This window comes from Vanessa cardui, chromosome 2 (assembly GCF_905220365.1).
Source record: "Vanessa cardui chromosome 2, ilVanCard2.1, whole genome shotgun sequence".
Lineage (NCBI taxonomy): Eukaryota > Metazoa > Arthropoda > Insecta > Lepidoptera > Nymphalidae > Vanessa > Vanessa cardui.
The window spans coordinates 8,360,383-8,378,406 of record NC_061124.1 but is presented as its reverse complement, the minus strand read 5'-3'; the positions used below and the strand labels follow the sequence as shown (position 1 = coordinate 8,378,406).

Below are 18,024 nucleotides of genomic sequence, written 5' to 3'. Positions count from 1 at the left end.
CATGAAATTGAGTTTATTTGAAAAATAATTTTACGACATTTGTATTTGAATGATTTCGGGCATGTGGCGGCGGAGGGTTGCGTGCATGGTATAATCTAAAGATTCTCTTATACATTATCGGTACACATTTTTCGTAGTCATTCGGGCTATATTTTGGCGACTAACGCGTCAACGGTTGGCTTCGAAGTACCAAATTGTTTTTGGTTTATCTACACAGACTTTGCATATCTGACACATAATTGACACCATAGGATTACTTTCTCTAAGGATATGTTTAATCGCAGATAAAACAAAAACATTTGAGAAATTGGAAATGTTTGAAAATAGTAAATATAGAGGATATTACGGCATACACTCGACACACCTAGCGGCCACTTGGCCAAAACCATATACAAACATAAATGCTTTATTAGACAGATCATGCGTTAAATGAAGCGAATCTCATAGATATTAAAGACATTTTTCTCTGATTTATTTCAATTTGAAGTTGTCTGAAAAATCAAATGTTATATGAATCTTAAGTTCTTTTATTTGATCGAGCTAATCTTTATGGCATGTACGATCGAGAAAAGCGTTTAAGCGAAATAAATAACGTTTAAGGTGGAACCGCGCGGCGACTCTAGTTTAGATGATCTTCTTTGATGAAATTACAAAAACAACGAAGTTTTATTTTTATAGTCGGTATAACTTTTAACAAAAAACCTTATGCAATACTTATTTATTTTATTTAGATTTGTAAAAAATTGTGTTCCGAGTGGAAAGAACCCTAAATACGTTTTGTCAAAGTGTCCAGATAACTTGTCCTATTAGCAAGTTCGATTTGGAAGTATTCGTTTAACACTATTCTGTGAATAGATGTTTGTTGACACCACACATAGACCCCAATTATATTACCCGTGTCCCCAAGTATATGTTCAAGTGATTTTCAAGTTTCAATGTTACACGTAAAAAAATGCAAATGCAGTTCATTTAATGAAACAAAATATCATAAACGCAATTGTATTTCTATTTTTTATATTTAATATTGGTAAAAATAATAGGTACAAAAATCAACTATTTGTATAATAATAACCTATATTTTAGGCAATTTCGATTCAGACCATATCCCAATTTACGATGATTTTAGTAAGTGTAATAACCCGGTGAATACCATAAAACCTTGGGATGTTATGGCAGGAATAAAACGTTATCTTATCTTATCGATCATTATCAATTGTTTCAGTGTATCTCAATGCCCTAATGAATAAATTATTTGCATAAAATATCACACGTAAAATCACAAAAATTTTAAGTAAATGGTAATTATAGAATTACTACACTTAAGACCATCTTAAATAAAATGTAATGGGAATTCAACTTATACATTTTTTTAATAAATATTTGCAGGCACGAGAACATAAATTTTGATTTTGTAAAAAATATGAAAAATAGTAATCAATACAATAAAAATTTTAAATATTTTCATATCTTAAGTTCGAAAGACTGGTTTTTATTTTTTTATGTATTAATTATAAAATAAAAAAAAATTTATATATTAATTGAATAAAAGTAATACATACGTTTTGTTAAATCGTAGTTTTCACCCTTCACAATATCGGTTTTTAATTTTAAATTATTTTCACTCACACCCGACTGTTGCGCGGTTTTGATGTCGTTTGATTAAATATTTTAAACAAGCCGCCTTGTATTTGGTGATTCTTGGCGGGAAACTCTACTAGCGACATCTATGAGGACAGCATGATCACTATTAAGAAACGTGCCATCTATTGTGCAATAGCAGACAACTTGAAGTATTGCTTTATTATTAATCATTTCGAAGTTAACTCATTTGTTATTCGCTTTTATTGTTAAAGGTTTTAGAAGGAATGTGATGGTAAAATAAAAGTAAATTGCTTTTACTATCTTTATTAAATCTGTGTCTTTATTAGTCAACATAAAAATATACAATATGTTTATCTGTTTAAAGGTCAGTTATACATAATTTAAAAACAAGCTTCTTTTAAAACTCACAATAGATATATTACGTTGGAAGTTCATACTGTTCCTAAAATATATACTGTTATATAACCTATTTGTAGGTTTACAATGTTTGATACAAAAACTAAATTATTAATTCTCTAAGTTTTAAGACAAAATACACAAAAGGTAAAAATGCTTAAACCAAATCATGCTTAATAAATTAGACAAAATGTCTTACAATGGTTTTTAAATTTATAATAATGATTACATTTAAGTAATGAATAATGATATATAATTTAAATAATGAGAACCAAATTCATTACGACTCATCTCCAAGATCACATCGTGTAGGTGTTGCCTTTTCCGTTCTAATTGATTCCTTTTCAGTTTCTAGAAAAAAAAAACTTAATAAATAATCTAACACCAGCAATGTTGACATTCAGATTAATCGAACAATTAGCATAAATAAACTTACTTTATAATTAAAAATATATTACAAAAGTTTTTATTTCAATAGAAAGTCATCTTTAATATATTTCTTTTGAAAATTATTTACCTCCATCTCCAACTAAGTTTACAGTTGGCTTAATAGCTGAAGAATCCACTGTGGGAAGTTTTATGCCCTGTTTCAATACCATCGTACCATCCTGAAAGAAAAATATTTTTATAAATTCTGATAATTTGCTACCTTCATTTCTTCTAAAATTAAAAAAGAAAAACATATATCTTGGGAGGAAATTAGAGGAACTATCACTAATAAGGATCGGAATCGGTCGGTCGATTGGACAATAAGGGTGACCTATTTCAATTTCTATCATGATAAGGTACATAATATACATAATGATTGATAAAGGTGTACCAGACAAATATAATGTGAGATTAATGGAAAGTAAAACGAAGATGCTAATTAGAATAATAGCAAGTAAACTTAAATAGACTTATTTTATTGAGTTAGTACATACCTTCATTTCCACAAGGCCTTTTTTAGCCATAGCCTCTACTTCTGCTTTAGTCATGACTATTTTTTGCACTTTTACTAGTTTCTTTCCTATTTGCATTTCACATAATTCTCCGGTTGCCATCGCTAGAATAACAATTGGAATGTTAGAAAAAAACAATTGCATTATAAATATAATGCTATAATGTTTCTTTGATTCAATAAGTACTTACGACGCGCGTTAATTGGTAAAGGCAAAGGTTTCACTCCTGGCGGCAAAGCTTTGATTGGTACCTGCAATTAATAATGAGTAATTATAACGATCTGATCTCTAAGCATTATGGGCTAAAATTTTTAATATCACATGTCTTTTTGTTTCTCAAAGTAGATTTTGCCGAAATGAAAACTTTATATCGAATCCTATTTAACGTAAAAACAAGATATATTTTTATGTTATTTTCTTACCTTTTTCAACGTCTGCCCAGTTGGCGAGACAAGTACATCACTCGGTGCAGGCTTTTGTTCTGGGGTTGTTTTACTAAGATTCTGAAAATAGACATAATGTTAGCTTTTACTATTTCTCATACATTAATCATAAGACTGTAGCAATACTTGGGTGTAGTTCTTAATTCTACCTTGTTATTGTCAGCCTCATTACTGACGGCGTCAGTTTCCATTTCATCTTTATTCGCGGTGCTAGACTCAGGTTTTATGCTATTGTTTGCTTTGCTATTATCAACTTCTTCGACTTCTTCTTTCTTCATTTTAGCAGGACTGTTGAAGAGGAATAAATGTATATTATTTCAACTTACTTTCATTTCATCACCAAATTTTTAATTATAAATAATTTTAGAGATATTGCCTTTTTTATCAAATGGTTTGTCTTATGTACTATATGTCGTTGGTACCGTAAAACATATTTCCACTTAAAAGAGGAGCAAATAAGCAGCTTTGACATATTTGGTTCTTTGGTATAACATACTCTTATTATTCATTATGTATCTGATTTGAAAAAATTGCGGCGAAGATGTTATCAGAACCTAAACATAAGTTGGTAGGTAAAATAGTGATTAATTATTAAACAAGATATCAGATCACGAAATGTTTGTAGTGCATAAAATCGTTGAACTATTAGCAAATCGCTTAGAGTACATGAACTAAGTCTGTTTGTTTGTATGTGTTCCTTCTTTAATTGGAATTTTTTTAGATGTCGACAAGGAGGTGACAGTAATAGCAGGCTCACTTACACTTCTTTGGGACCTTCTTTCCTGGGTCGCCCTCGTTTCCGCGGCGCAGTTACTGGTGTACTCGTTGGAACAACAGGTTTGGGGGCTGGCTTTGGCGTCTGGCTTGATCTTCGAGATTTGAAACGAGCCTACAATGGAGTAAACAGTTTGTTTAGATTGTATTCAAAACGTTTAAGAATTTATATAAGTAGCTTTCCCCTTGTAATTGCATTTTCATACCAAACAAGCACAATCAAGTTTTCCTATTATAATTTGTGTTTATATTTTAATTTGTGTTCGACGATAAAAACGTCAACGAAATATAATATAGAAGAATATCATATGTCAAGGAAATCTTGACACATATGTATACATCTACCCTGATGGAATAAACTTTAAAACTTGTTCGACATAAGATCGAAGGCCTTTGTCCGAAAGTAGGGTATTTCCAGTTACAGCCCATAGATTTCGATAACTCACCTCTAAACTTTTATCCGATTCTATGTAGTCTTCGTCATCTTCACTGGTATCATCATTATCTTCAACTTGCGACCTTTCACGTATCATTTTTGCGTAGTTCTTGATCTTAGACGGTCGTGTCGATCGACGAATGCCTTCTTCTGAGTTAATCTTCTCATTATTTGATCCATTTTTATACACGCTCTAGAAGCATAATATAATGCGCTTAGATAATATAATGGTATTGTTAAGTTATGAGACAACATCACATACATTACTCTGATCCCAATGTAAGTAGCTAAAGCACTCGTGTTATGGAAAATCAGAAGTAACGGCCGGGGAATCGAACCCGGGACCTCGGAGTGGCATACCAAAGAAAACCGGTGTACACACCACTCGACCACGGAGGTCGTCGTCGGTGTCTAGTTGAGTTGCTACTGACCTTTGGAGTTTCTTTATCCTTATCTTTATCTTCTTTATTGTTGCCGTTGTTATTCTTGGGTTCTTTAGTTTCTTTTGGTTCCTTATTCTCTTTGGTTATCACACGCTTTTCAATTAGTTTCTTTTCGAAAGCTGGCGATTTATTACTTAGTGGTAATTTCTTTTCTTCCGTAACTCTGCTGGATAAATATTAATAAATATTATTTAAGTTCTTTGACTATTTATTACACACATTTATTTAACATCACTTGAAACAGATAATAAATATAATATTATGTACTTTCTACGCGTGCATTAAACAATAGCTTTTCAAATAAACATAGTTTTAATTTTACTATTATCGACTTTCAAGGTCACATTCATCATCACGTAAAAATATAGCATTGGTAAACTTACTTTAATTTCGGTGTTGATGTGTGTACTTGGGGCCTTTTATTTCTTATGATTTCTGAAGATTTTGTAGGATTTTTGGTTATTTCTGTGCGACTGTTGGTCTAAAATAAAAATAATAAATTATACATTGTTCAACCGACATTAATTTAATTTCGTATTGTACGGATTAATATTACTACTGTATACAACAACAAACTACATGTGCATTATAACATACAAGATATTCTAATAATATTTTGAATTCTATGCTTCATTGGTATTAAATGTGCATTTGATTTAAGCCATCAATGATTAATTAGCAAGTTGACGGCTCCTGTAGTTTTTTTTATATTTATAATGTCGAGTTTAATGATGTATTATTAAATATAAAATTACCCTTTTGAGATCTTGTAATTCTTTCTCTAACAAACGTAAAGATTTATCACTGGCTCCTCCAGTATTTGTTTCAACTTTCACGACAGGCTTTTCCCTCTTTTCGATCACTGAAACAATTTACAATTCCATACATTAGACGGATTACCAGTAATACGTATATCATTGTTATTACAGTAAATTTTACCTGTATCTAATGTTTGCTGTACTACTTTACGTTTCATTTCCTCAGCTTTACGCAGTATACTTGCTGTCTGTGAATAAAATTGAGATAGAATTTTAACTGTTGCATATATGAATTACAATTTTTAAAGTTGTTGGCGGTCATGTATCTTGTAGCAACGCGGAACACAACACGCTAGCGCGCATAAAACTACAATAGAAAAAAAGGTATATTCTGTCAATTTTCTAAATGATTATTAGTTAAGCAAATATTACTTTCCATTTTATTTACATATAGGCAAGCGGCGCTGAGTTTTCACTTGCTTCATTTTTTTTATTTAAACTCGCGTTTAATTGTAATTCTCTATTTCTTTGTGTAATTGTTTATTATCAATAAACAAATTGATAGCTTTTATGTTTGTTGATAAGCAGATTTATAGACATCATTTTTTAACTTGAGTCATTTAGTTTTCATAAGAATTAATGTAAGATAAACATGGATACAAATCTTAATGATAGATTTGAATAGATGTGAAATGAAGTTTTATTTCTTTAAAAGTTTTTACGTAAAAACCATAAATGTATTTTATGTACAAATCGTGGAAGAAAATAATTAGTATTTAAACAATAATAAAAGCATTACATCACATAATGATTATTGCATCGACAATACTGTTTAATAAAAATATTTAAAAAGAAAATACAGACTATTTACAGCTAGTTTTTTTTTTTTGTTTAAATATTGTAACTGTATTGGCTATTTTTTTGATGGAAACAGATTAAATATATTCGCATTATGTTAATGATTTAACAGATTAAATATATTCGCATTATGTTGAATCCCAGTGCGATTGATATTTCACTTATATGTAGGTGACATGATTCTTATTCAAAAACAGTTAGAAATTGTTAAGTAAATATTCATGAAATGCTATTGTGAGTTTAAGTTTAACTTTTCTTAATTATTGTTCTTTAAGTATTGACTTAATTATTTATATTGATAAATCAAACACATATATATTTTACCGATATTATATTAATTTAATATTTGATAATTTTTTTTACTTTATGGAACATTTATTCGCACAAATTTCCAACTACTTAAGAAAGCAACCGCAAGTAGAACTATAAATAATTACCTGACTGTCATCTGATTTGCTGGTGTTGGTCTTGACTGGTTCCTCCTGTGGCGTGATGGTGACCGGCTTCGGTGCTGGTTTTTCTTCTACTATTGAGGAATCCTTCTTTAGGATTGCCAGTGTATTAACGGTTGATAGCTCTGTGTAAGTGGTTTCAGATTCGCTTTCTGTAACAATTTTTTTTATAATCACAACAACAACAACAACAGCCTGTAAATTCCCACTGCTGGGCTAAAGGCCTCCTCTCCCTTTGATGTTTAGAACATATTCCACTACGCTGAACCAATGCGGGTTGGTGGAATGCACATGTGGCAGAATTTCTATGAAATTTGTTTTCCATCACCGCTGAGCACGAGATGAATTATAAAGACAAATTAAGCACATGAAACAGCGGTGCTTGCCTGGGTTTGAACCCGCAATTATCGGTTAAGATGCACGCGTTCTACACACGGGGCCATCTCGACTCGATTTTAAATCACACTTAAGTCAAATATTTCCATGTAATTTGTAACTAAGCAGGTATTACTATATAAGCACACATTTTATTTTTCTATTTTTCATTTTCAGTTAACTAAAAACTATAAATTCAAGTACTAACACTAACTTAAAAACATTGATGAATTTTTAACTTGCTATTGTGCTTTTTAATTTTACCGTAGTCTTAATTTACATAATAATGTGTTAAACATAATAAAAATACTGTATGACTGTGATTACCTTCAGAATTTGTAACATCAGGTTTATCTTCTATGTCTTCTTTAGTGTTGTCAATCTGTAAAAGTTAACATTAATAAAAAAAGATTTTTTTCTTTTCACATAACCAACACTTATGTTTGAAATGTTTGAACTCACCAAGAAATCATCAGCTTTCTTTATTTCAATAAGCATATGGTCTCCTTTATCTTTAACTGTAAAATTAAATATTAAAATCATTATCAATTTTACTATCTTCAAAGAAAATCCACAAACAGTTGATATTATAGGTATTTAAAATACTTAAAAAATCTCCGGGCGGGAGCTGTTATTATGCAATTTTTAAGAAAATAGTTATTGAGTTTACTTGACTTCATTAAATAGCTTAACCAAATAACCACTACTACCAATGACTTACCATTTATTTCATTATCACATTCATCATCTTCTTCTCCCTGTATCTCCACCGACGAATCATCAGCACTCATCTATTAACAAGAGTTGATATTGCGTTTTAATCTCAATGTTTTTACAAAAAATTAAAAGGTTACTAATTTAATTTGTATATTATACGAACCTCTTGCATTTCATCTTCATGTCTCTTCAATGTATGAATATCCAACTTTTCTTTTGACGTAAAGACAAGCTCGCAAAAGTCGCAGCTGAATTCCTCGCCTGTAAGAGGAGTAACGTATGTTATACGTGTTATTTTTACAAATAATTTATTTATGTATAGTACGACACAATTTAGATGTATACTACAAAAAAGATTTCTTCGGTTTTTAACGTAAAACTTACCGTTTCCGAGATATATGCAAAAAAACGTTTTCCAAGATGGCGGCGAACGCTCGCGGTTTCGGGCGACAGAAACTCGGTTTTATACCCTCCGACATAATCCAATCGAAAAATCACGTAGAAGGATTTTATGCAGAGCGGACCGATTTTTGGTGATAAAATTCCTGGACTAAAACCGGTGTCAGTTGAACGTTAATATGACAGGCAACATACTACTGTAATCTAAGTCTTCTCACATTTGAAAGCACGAGAGTCACTCATACTGCTATGTGCCGATCATTTAACGTGGAAAGACTTGCTTTCTTTAGTTATTGGGTCTTTAAGTCGTCTTTAAATCGATGGATGTGATATGACATACCATTGACGTGGGATTTGATGTGCGATGTGACGGCATCGACGTCCTCGAATTTCTCCTGGCAGAGCGGACAGGTGAGGTTCTGAGTGGCGTGGATGGCGGAGTGGTAGATGAGGTCGTCCTGCGTTGAGAACGTGTCCTCGCACTGCTCGCAGCGGTACAGTTCCGCCTCGCCGAAAGGGCCGCGACCCGAACGATTTATCTCGCGATGCTTCAAACGAAGATGTCTGGAAGGTTATGAAATTATGTATCAAAATCAACTTTATTCAAGTATATTTATAAGTAATTTTGAATCAACAAAAACAACAACAACAGCCTGTAAATTCACACTGCTGGGTTAAAGGCCTCCTCTCCTTTTGAGGAGAAGGTTTGGAACATATTCCACCACGCTGTTCCAATGCGGGTTGATAGAATACACATGTGGCAGAATTTCTATGCAATTTGTCACATGCAGGTTTCCTCACGATGTTTTCCTTCACCGCTGAGCACGGGATGAATTATAAAGACAAATTAAGCACATGAATCAGCGGTGCTTGCCTGGGTTTGAACCCGCAATCATCGGTTAAGATGCACGCGTTCTAACCACTGGGCTATCTCTGCTCAGCTACTTTTGAATCGTCATTTTACAATCAAGTGAAGCTACAACTCGTACGAATCAACTGTGCACTTCTATGGAATGCGACCCCTCTCCCGCTACCCCGCGCGACGCCCCGCATTCGCCGTAAGCGCTCAGTAGCGATAGCATCTTTGTTAATAAATACAAAAATGATCTTAGATTATGAAAAATCTTACCGCAATGAAAAATCTGGCGTCCACTTGCCGTTTTTTTTTTATTGTTAAGCTGTAATATCATATCGGTCCATGTATATTTAATTGGAAACCTCGTAAGTAAAATGACCTAGTATTATGACGCCTTATCATAAAAACGACCCTTTATCAACATAAAAAAATTATAATTTATATATTTTTATATAATTCTCATTTTTTTTTGCAAGTGATATCGGAAAGTAGATTATACCGAGAAGAACCGGCAAGAAACTCAGCAGTTATTCTTTTTTAACATTTAAAAAAATCTGTGATGTTGTTGTAACGTAGGAAGGTACATTTGTATTTGTACACTTGCATCTGCCGTGTTTAAACATTAAACAGTATTCTACACGTGGTGACAGGTGTACGGACATATGAGGATGATTTTTTTACAATCTTTATATTTAAATAAAACTAGTTATAACGGATTTGAATCGCATATATTAATTATTTTTGACATCCCGACGTTTCGAGCACTTTACAGCGTTCGTGGTCACGGGTAGTAAAAAATAATTAATATACGCGATTCAAAACCGTTATAGCTAGTTTTATTTAAATGTGTAATAATCGCGAAAATTTAAGGCAATCTTTATATTTTTAGTTTTTATATCTCATTTTGTTTGATAAAAATATTCTGATAAATAAATTTAAAGGTGTTTTTTTTGCTTTAACTGAAAATCAGATACATATCCCCCATTATATAGCTACTGACTTATTAAATACCTGGTATAATGATGAGATTTCGTAAAGCACTTATTGCAAAACTTGCACGGATACGGCCTTTCCCCGGCGTGCGATCGCACGTGGCGTGCCAACTTGGTCACAGATACAAAACCTAAAAAAAAAACAAAAATATTAGACATATTCATTGTGACATATCTATAAAAATTAAGTGGTAACGTGCGTATGTTCATAGCTATATGACTAAGGAACTTATGACTAGGGGAATCTTCGTCGACTCACGCTCTGGACAATACTCGCAGCAGTACGTGGGAGTTTTATTGTGAACTACGTCTTTGTGCCTTTGGAGGGACGCTTTCTCGTAAAATCTGCAGGAAGAAATATTCGATTAGATATTATAATATTACAAGACTCTAATAAATCAATTAAATATTTTATAAATGGCTTTGCACAGTTACAATGCTTATACTAAACAGCTACTACTTTGGTTCGAAAATATAAATCCCATTTATTCCCTATACCTGGCGAAATTTTGAAAAATCCCTTCTTAGTGCAATTCTAGGACACTCAAGGCACACGTGTGCCAAATTTCAAGTCTCTAGGTCCAGTGGTTTAGGCTGTGCGTTGTCTATCAGTCACTCAGTAACGGAACAGTTTTATATTCAACAAACAAACAACAACAACAACAACAGCCTGTAAATTCCCACTGCTGCGCTAAAGGCCTCCTCTCCCTTTGAGGAGAAGGTTTGGAACATATTCTACCACGCTGTTCCAATGCGGGTTGGTAGAATACACATGTGGCAGAATTTCTATGAAATTTGTCACATGCAGGTTTCCTCACGATGTTTTCCTTCACCGCTGAGTACGAGATGAATTATAAAGACAAATTAAGCACATGAATCAGCGGTGCTTGCTGTGTTTGAACCCGCAATCATCGGTTAAGATACACGCGTTCTAACCACTGGGCCATCTCGACATAGTTTTATATTAAAATGATAAATAAATTTTGAATCTATATTTATATTATAAATGTGAAAGTAAATCTGTCTGTCTTTCTGTCGATCTATCACGACCAAACTTCTGAACCGAATTTGATGAAATTCTGTATAGTCTCTTGCCTAACACGTGACAACCAACACCTTAAAACTCAAGAGAAGCCGCTGGCTACTACTAGTGTAAAAATATTTCATGCAATCTAATAATCAACTCGCTTTATAGTGTTTAACTTATAATTGATAATATTTAACAAACATAATATATCTTTGTAGTAAGAAAGGCTACATCACATGCAAAGTACAAGCATATACTAAAAAATGGCTCACTTTTTGCCGCAGAGGCCGCAATCGTAAGGCCGCTGGAGGCGAATGTGTCGTTTCTGATGTGCATCCAACTCCTCAATGGACAAGAATGTGGCCGGACAGCTGGGGCACACTTGTTGCGGTAAATCGGAATGAATATGCTGAAAAAGTATATAAATATTATACCTATATTTGTGAGAATACTATTTTTATGTATAGTCAATAATTAACGCGCAAGTCTTATTTTTTTTTAAATAAAAAAATATATGGGCATTGAAATACATGCTGGGGTCATTTACTTATTTATAAATTTGTTGTTTCCAATGGCAGGAGCAGTAAAGATAAATAAACTACGTTGACCTTGTAATGACGTGACATTAGTCGAGATTTATAATCTATGAATGTTGCCATCAGAAATATGGAAGTCAAATGATACTAAACCAAAATACTTAAGTGAAGAGTTATAATATTATAAATGATTGTTTAAATCAACAACTGTTTGTAACTCTGAAATGCATCATACAGAAGAGATTAACAAAACGCATGAAAAATGTAGTAAATAACAGCTTGTAAATTTCCCACTGCTGGGCTAAGGCCTCCCCTTCCATCAAAGGAGAGGGTTTGGAACATATTCCACCTGTTCCAATGTTCAAATGCGGGTTCCAATGTGGCTGTTCCAATGCGGGTTTGTGGAATCCCCATGTGGCAGAATTTCCATTAAATTAGACACATGCAAGTTTCCTCACGATGTTTTCCTTCATCAATGACATATGTAACTATAAAAATTTTGTTTATCTGCAGGTATTTGTAATACCATTGGGATATTAGTATAGGAACATTGAATGCAGTACACCATACAACATTTAAGCATTGACATTAATGTCTTCTACATTTTACTAAACACTGAAATCTTATTGGATGGCGGCTATCCATGGCGCAATTGACGACCAATGACTGTTGAGTTTAAAGTCAAAATGAGTTGAAATTTAATTAGCCACAATTAGATGTCATTTTATATAAACTGCATTATTGACGAGCAATAGTTACAATAGGATCTAAAGAAAAGCTCTATCTCATACTCACTTTTTCATGCCGCTTGAGTAGTATGAGCCGTTTAAATTTTTTGCCGCACGCAATGCACTGGAACGGCATCTCATCAGTGTGTCGCAGCTGATGCGCTGCCAGGTCATATTTTGAGAAAAATTTACTGCAAAGAATAGTATAGTCTGTATTCATAAATAATTTTTTTTTATTTTTTTATTTTATGGTATAGGTTGGCAGACGAGCATATGGGCCACGTGATGGTAAGTGGTCACCATAACCCATAGACAATGACGCTGTAAGAAATATTAACTATTCCTAACATCGTCAATGTGCCACCAACCTTGGGAACTAAGATGCTCTGTCCCTTGTGCCTGTAGTTACACTGGCTCACTCACCCTTCAAACCGAAACACAACAATACTAAAAGTACTGTTATTTGGCAGTAGAATAACTGATGAGTGGGTGGTACCTACCCAGACGGGCTTGCACAAAGCCCTACCACCAAGAATATTACAATTACACAAATATAACAATTTGTATATAATTTTGAGCATTTTTTGTCAATTATCTAAATTATTTGTTACTAACTCAAGCATTATAAAATAATATAACTCATGAAACACCATTTTATTTCAATAAAAAATCTACTGCATATCCCGTTTTTGATGATTGTGCCTGTAGTTACACTGGCTCAATCACCCATTATGAAAACCAACAATAATACTACAAAGTATTGCAGCTTGGTGTACCGTTGTCTAAATGGGTTTGAAAAGCTGTATCAAGTGAAAAATGGTCATACTTTAAGGAGTAATAGCTATAATGTTAACTTTTCCATAGATTTTTTAGAATTGAGGAATCTATATTTATTGATCTCTTTAAGATGTGTTGAGTCTTGTAGATCGAATCTCCACATTAGTAAAGATTACAATCAAGAGATGTGTGCAGAAATACCTAAGCACATGTTCCAAGCCAGTATTACAGTTGGATGGGATAGTGATCCGATTTGAAGAAATTTCAGATCAAAAGGTATAGGGAGTGTAATCATATCAACTTGATATTATGATTTCTTTTACAATATTAACACTTCCAAAATGATTATGAATCAAAAATTCATGACCTTGGGAACTGCAGACTTATAAGGAAGCCACCTACACAATAGCTACTTGGTGGTAGGGCTTTATGCTAGCCCGTCTGGGTAGGTACCACAGACTCATCAGATATTCTACCGCCAAATAACAGTACTCAGTATTGTTGTGTTCCAGTTTGAAGGGTGAGTGAGTCAGTGTAACTGGCACAAGGGACATAACATCTTAGTTTCCAAGGTTGGTGGCATATTGACAATGTAAAGAATAGTTGGTATTTCTTACAGCGTCATTGTCTATGGGTGATGGTGACCACTTACCATCAGGTGGCCCATATGCTCGTCCGCCAACCTATTCCATAAAAAAAAAAGCTATGAAGTACTAAGTAATTTCATTAAAATTAACTTACGCATCACACTGATCACACTGCACGGTCCTCACTCTATGTTTCTGTCTCTTGTGTAAATGGAGCAACTGTTGTAGGGGATAAGTGCAATTGCACTCGTCACATGGCCAACACCCATCTTCTAGGCCTTTCTCTGTACCCCTCATTTGATTCTGATCTACTTCTCCCGACTCTGTACCATTTAAAATACTGACATTGTTTTCCAAATGCCTATAATATTTCTACACGATACACTATTATTTTATGTATTTAAAAAAAGCTTACCTTCATCACACATTAGCACATGTTCAATAAAATACTTCCTAAGTATATAGGATTAAATAAAATTACACTAAAAAGAAAATTATCATGCATACTGAAAAACATGTGTGGGAAACATGCACATGTCTCACTTTAAATAAAGTTACATTAGCTTTATGTGAAGTGAGATCTTAGAATATAATAATACCTCATTATCTTATACATTTCTGTATATTTATAAATAATTGCAAGCATTTCAAAAATGTACTAACTTACAGAAAGTAATTTTTATAATGCAATTCTAGCATAATGAAAAAAAAAGTCATTTTGTCTATATGCTGGATTTTTGATTTACTATAAAAAAAAAATCTGGAGTATTACTGATGTATGGGATCTCAGATATAAGATCCGTTAATATTGCTTACAAAGTTTTGTACACAATTATACCCATAATGATATAATTACAAACATTACACATGTTCTCAATTCAATGCACAACTATATAAATAAAAAGTAAATATGGGCAACTTATTAAAATGATCTTTGAAATGCTTGTACAGAGGTATGAGCAAATAAGAAATAAGTCTATTTAAAATTAAACAGATATTGAATAGCTATGAACACACGCATTGACTACTTATATAGATAATATGCAAATTATAATAAAATCTTATGAAATAAACATAACTAGCACACACAAATTTACCTTTACCCCTAATGTTTGAATCTTCATTGATTTCCTTTCCATCTTTACTAGTTACTACTTTAACACAAGCAGTATTCGTCTCATCTGGTGTGTCACCAATCTTAAAAAAAATATGAGTTAGAATAAAAATTTTATGCATTATATTTTTCTGTTGTCAATGTGAATTGAAAAACATAAGAATTTATTTGTTACACTAATTTGAAGGATCGGGTTTATAATTTTGAGATCATTTGTTTTTTTTTTTTCATATGGTATTTATATTTATAAAGAAAATTCAGTATGTTTTAAAATAAATGTGGTTTTTTATTATCTGTTCAACTATTGTTGATAAAAACCCTTTAAAAAAAGAAAATAAATCTTATTTGTATCGGAATTATAGGAAAAATCTCCTATCAAGTCGTAGGTCAAGTGTTAATGTTTTATAATATTACCTACTTACCTTACGTTACCTTACGTTTTATAATATTACTTACTTACTTACCTTGATGTTATAAATATTTCCCTCATCATCATCACTATCTGAATTGTCTTGGGATGTAACTTGAACAGTTGCACCTCCTTCTACCACAGTTTTTACTACTTTATTCCGGAATATCTGCAATAAATTAAAAATATTACATGCTTTTAGTATTAGATACTAAAAGAAAAATTATTGCCTTAGTTAAATGTGTAAGTAACATTCTGTGTAAGTAATATACATACATTTGTGAGGTTTGCAGGCCAAGAAATAATTTCCATTGGTGTTCCATGTCGAACATACTGAAGTATAGTTTCATCTGCCTGGCGGACAATCTGCTTGTATTCATAGAACAAGTTCATAAAGAATTTGCAGCGTTCACATATAAATGTTGGCATGTGATCTGAAGGGAATACCTATGGAATAACATAAATTATTTGTGAATATTCATTTTTAATTTGAATGAAATATATGAAGTCAATTTCTGTAACAACATTTATAAACACTAGGTGGCGCTCATAGTGTCAGCAGTGAGAATGAAAGACAATCTATTGACAATGGGATGACAAAATTTCATTTAACTTTAGATAATTTATATTTAAAGGTGCATTATTTTGATTACATTCTGTTGCTATACAGTAGTAAATAATGTTTGTATAATCAATTAGACGTTAGGCGCCATTACGCCATGTAGACAAAATGCATCAGTATAGGTGGCGTCTAAACTGCATTTTTATAGTTTAATACACTCTTACATATAACAAATAAATGAAAAAAAGTATTTTCTAATACGTACCTCTATAGAAACACATGATAAAATTTTTAAATGAAGATTAACAGAACTTTTTGAAGAACGGTTTCTATCATACAAATTTCCTAATGATTCGTTTTGTGTCAGACAAAAACGGCACATTTTAACAGCACCTAACGAATTTTTCCTTTTCTCCATTTTTAGCGTTTCCTTTAACTGCACCACACCTTAAAATATATTTTTCTACATAACCTCTTACTAATAACACTACCTCAAACAGCTTCCTATTATGTGACATTAGCGCCACAAATTATTTTGTTTAAGGACGCGTTGCCAAACTCACTTACAGGGGCGCTACTAGTGGTGAATAGAAGTACCAACAAAAGCCGTTTGAATAGGTGGCGTCGTTTATTGATTTCTTTCAACGACAGATGGCGGACAAATTTTAAGGTAATTTTTATTGTTTGGATATTAAAATATTTTTTTGACAAAAACGACAATGTACAAGTATTATTATTATGAACTCTTAAGTAATTGCGTTTCATCAAGGCATACCAAACTTCATGTCGTATGCATTGGTCAGATTATTGAATTTTTTATTTCCGTTCTTAGGTCCAATTATTTCGTTTATCATAACATATAATCTCTTCATTATTGATACACGAGTTCAAAAAACCCTTAGATTACAAGTTAGGAACAAACTTTAATAGACTATAACAAAGTTTTATTTACTAATGTATTTTTTTAAGCAATATAATAAGATTTCACCTACCTACGAAATTGTATGTTGTAGAAACATAGTAAGTTAAGTTTTTTCATTTCTTGATTTCACTTACGGTAATGAAATACATTCCTATATTGTCAACGTTACGGCCTGTATAATCATAACCGCTAAACGACAGACTCAATTCAGAATATTCATGTCGATTTAGATTTAGTAGTCGACTCAAGAGCGAATCAATCTTAGACAACTTTGTTTTGATATAATAAATCTTAAGCAGGGCATTTATATTTTCAAGAAAAATCCTATTTGTTTTTGACATTTCCTGATAATACTGATTTTTTTTGGGATCGAGAGAATTTTTGTTGACTTGACAGAACATTAGATACCCGTGTAACCCCCCAACTTATGATGAGGGTGGGTTTTGTCTGGCTGCGGAGAATTAGATCGTTTATAAATTTCTGCGATACATATTATACGTATTGAACAAACAAAAGAGAATAAATCTTATTATTAGTGACGAAATTGCAAGGTTACAATATATAAGATAAAAATAAAATTTATCAACTAATCGAAATGATATTAGAATGAGTGACCGACTGTACTTTTGGATATATTTAAATACTAATTATAGTTTAATATTAGTTTTAGATTTTCGTAACTGCAGTATTTAAATAATGAGGTTTTACAACATATTATTTTTAAATATAACTTTAAAAAAATAAATTACAAATACTGTCCAGCCAAGCCAAGTTTTTTCTACGGAAGGAGCTCTTAATATATTATTTTATAGTAAATCCAAAGGTTACAATTTATTTTTTAATTTTCTGAAACTAAAATTGTAAGTGTGATTTATTTGTAACAAATAGAAAAGATTTATTTCACAATCTACTTTTGTCAA

General features: G+C 32.2%; 2 protein-coding genes across 6 annotated transcripts in view; both read right to left on the bottom strand.

Moving 5' to 3' along the window:
- The window catches only part of LOC124536879 (aquaporin AQPAe.a), a 43,732-nt gene extending 42,070 nt beyond the window's left edge, over window positions 1-1,662 (bottom strand). Inside the window, exon 1 of the mRNA XM_047113533.1 lies at window positions 1,561-1,662. The gene's annotated coding sequence lies outside the window, so the exon portion shown is untranslated. The remainder of the gene's footprint in view (window positions 1-1,560) is intronic.
- Window positions 1,663-1,889: 227 nt separating this feature from the next.
- Window positions 1,890-16,721, bottom strand: LOC124538190 (RE1-silencing transcription factor-like). Of its 5 annotated transcripts, none has more exons than XM_047115169.1 (27): window positions 16,448-16,721; window positions 15,897-16,067; window positions 15,676-15,789; window positions 15,195-15,294; window positions 14,252-14,420; window positions 12,801-12,924; window positions 11,742-11,878; window positions 10,702-10,787; window positions 10,462-10,573; window positions 8,935-9,158; window positions 8,359-8,456; window positions 8,200-8,269; window positions 7,941-7,996; window positions 7,806-7,860; window positions 7,089-7,255; window positions 5,975-6,041; window positions 5,791-5,897; window positions 5,419-5,516; window positions 5,024-5,198; window positions 4,603-4,785; window positions 4,144-4,271; window positions 3,532-3,670; window positions 3,362-3,442; window positions 3,130-3,190; window positions 2,922-3,043; window positions 2,516-2,606; window positions 1,890-2,349 (listed from the first exon to the last, which is right to left on the bottom strand). In XM_047115169.1, exons 1-27 carry the CDS (start codon window positions 16,598-16,600, stop codon window positions 2,279-2,281), a joined length of 3,159 nt encoding a protein of 1,052 aa, XP_046971125.1. In that variant the 5' UTR covers window positions 16,601-16,721; the 3' UTR covers window positions 1,890-2,278. The 5 variants fall into 5 exon arrangements, with proteins under 5 accessions (XP_046971125.1, XP_046971117.1, XP_046971134.1 ...); XM_047115161.1 differs by having other exon boundaries at window positions 5,024-5,201; window positions 16,448-16,720; XM_047115178.1 differs by having other exon boundaries at window positions 5,024-5,201; window positions 15,201-15,294; window positions 16,448-16,720.
- Window positions 16,722-18,024: the final 1,303 nt, after the last annotated feature.

Coding starts and splice junctions, on each gene's coding strand:
- LOC124538190 (XM_047115161.1), bottom strand. CDS start 16,600: ATGGAGAAAAGGAAAAATTCGTTAGGTGCTGTTAAAATGTGCCGTTTT. Junction 9,159..10,461: donor AAATCTCATCATTATACCAG/GTATTTAATAAG, acceptor ATAACCTTCCAG/ACATCTTCGTTTGAAGCATC. Junction 5,202..5,418: donor ACATCAACACCGAAATTAAA/GTAAGTTTACCA, acceptor ATATTTATCCAG/CAGAGTTACGGAAGAAAAGA.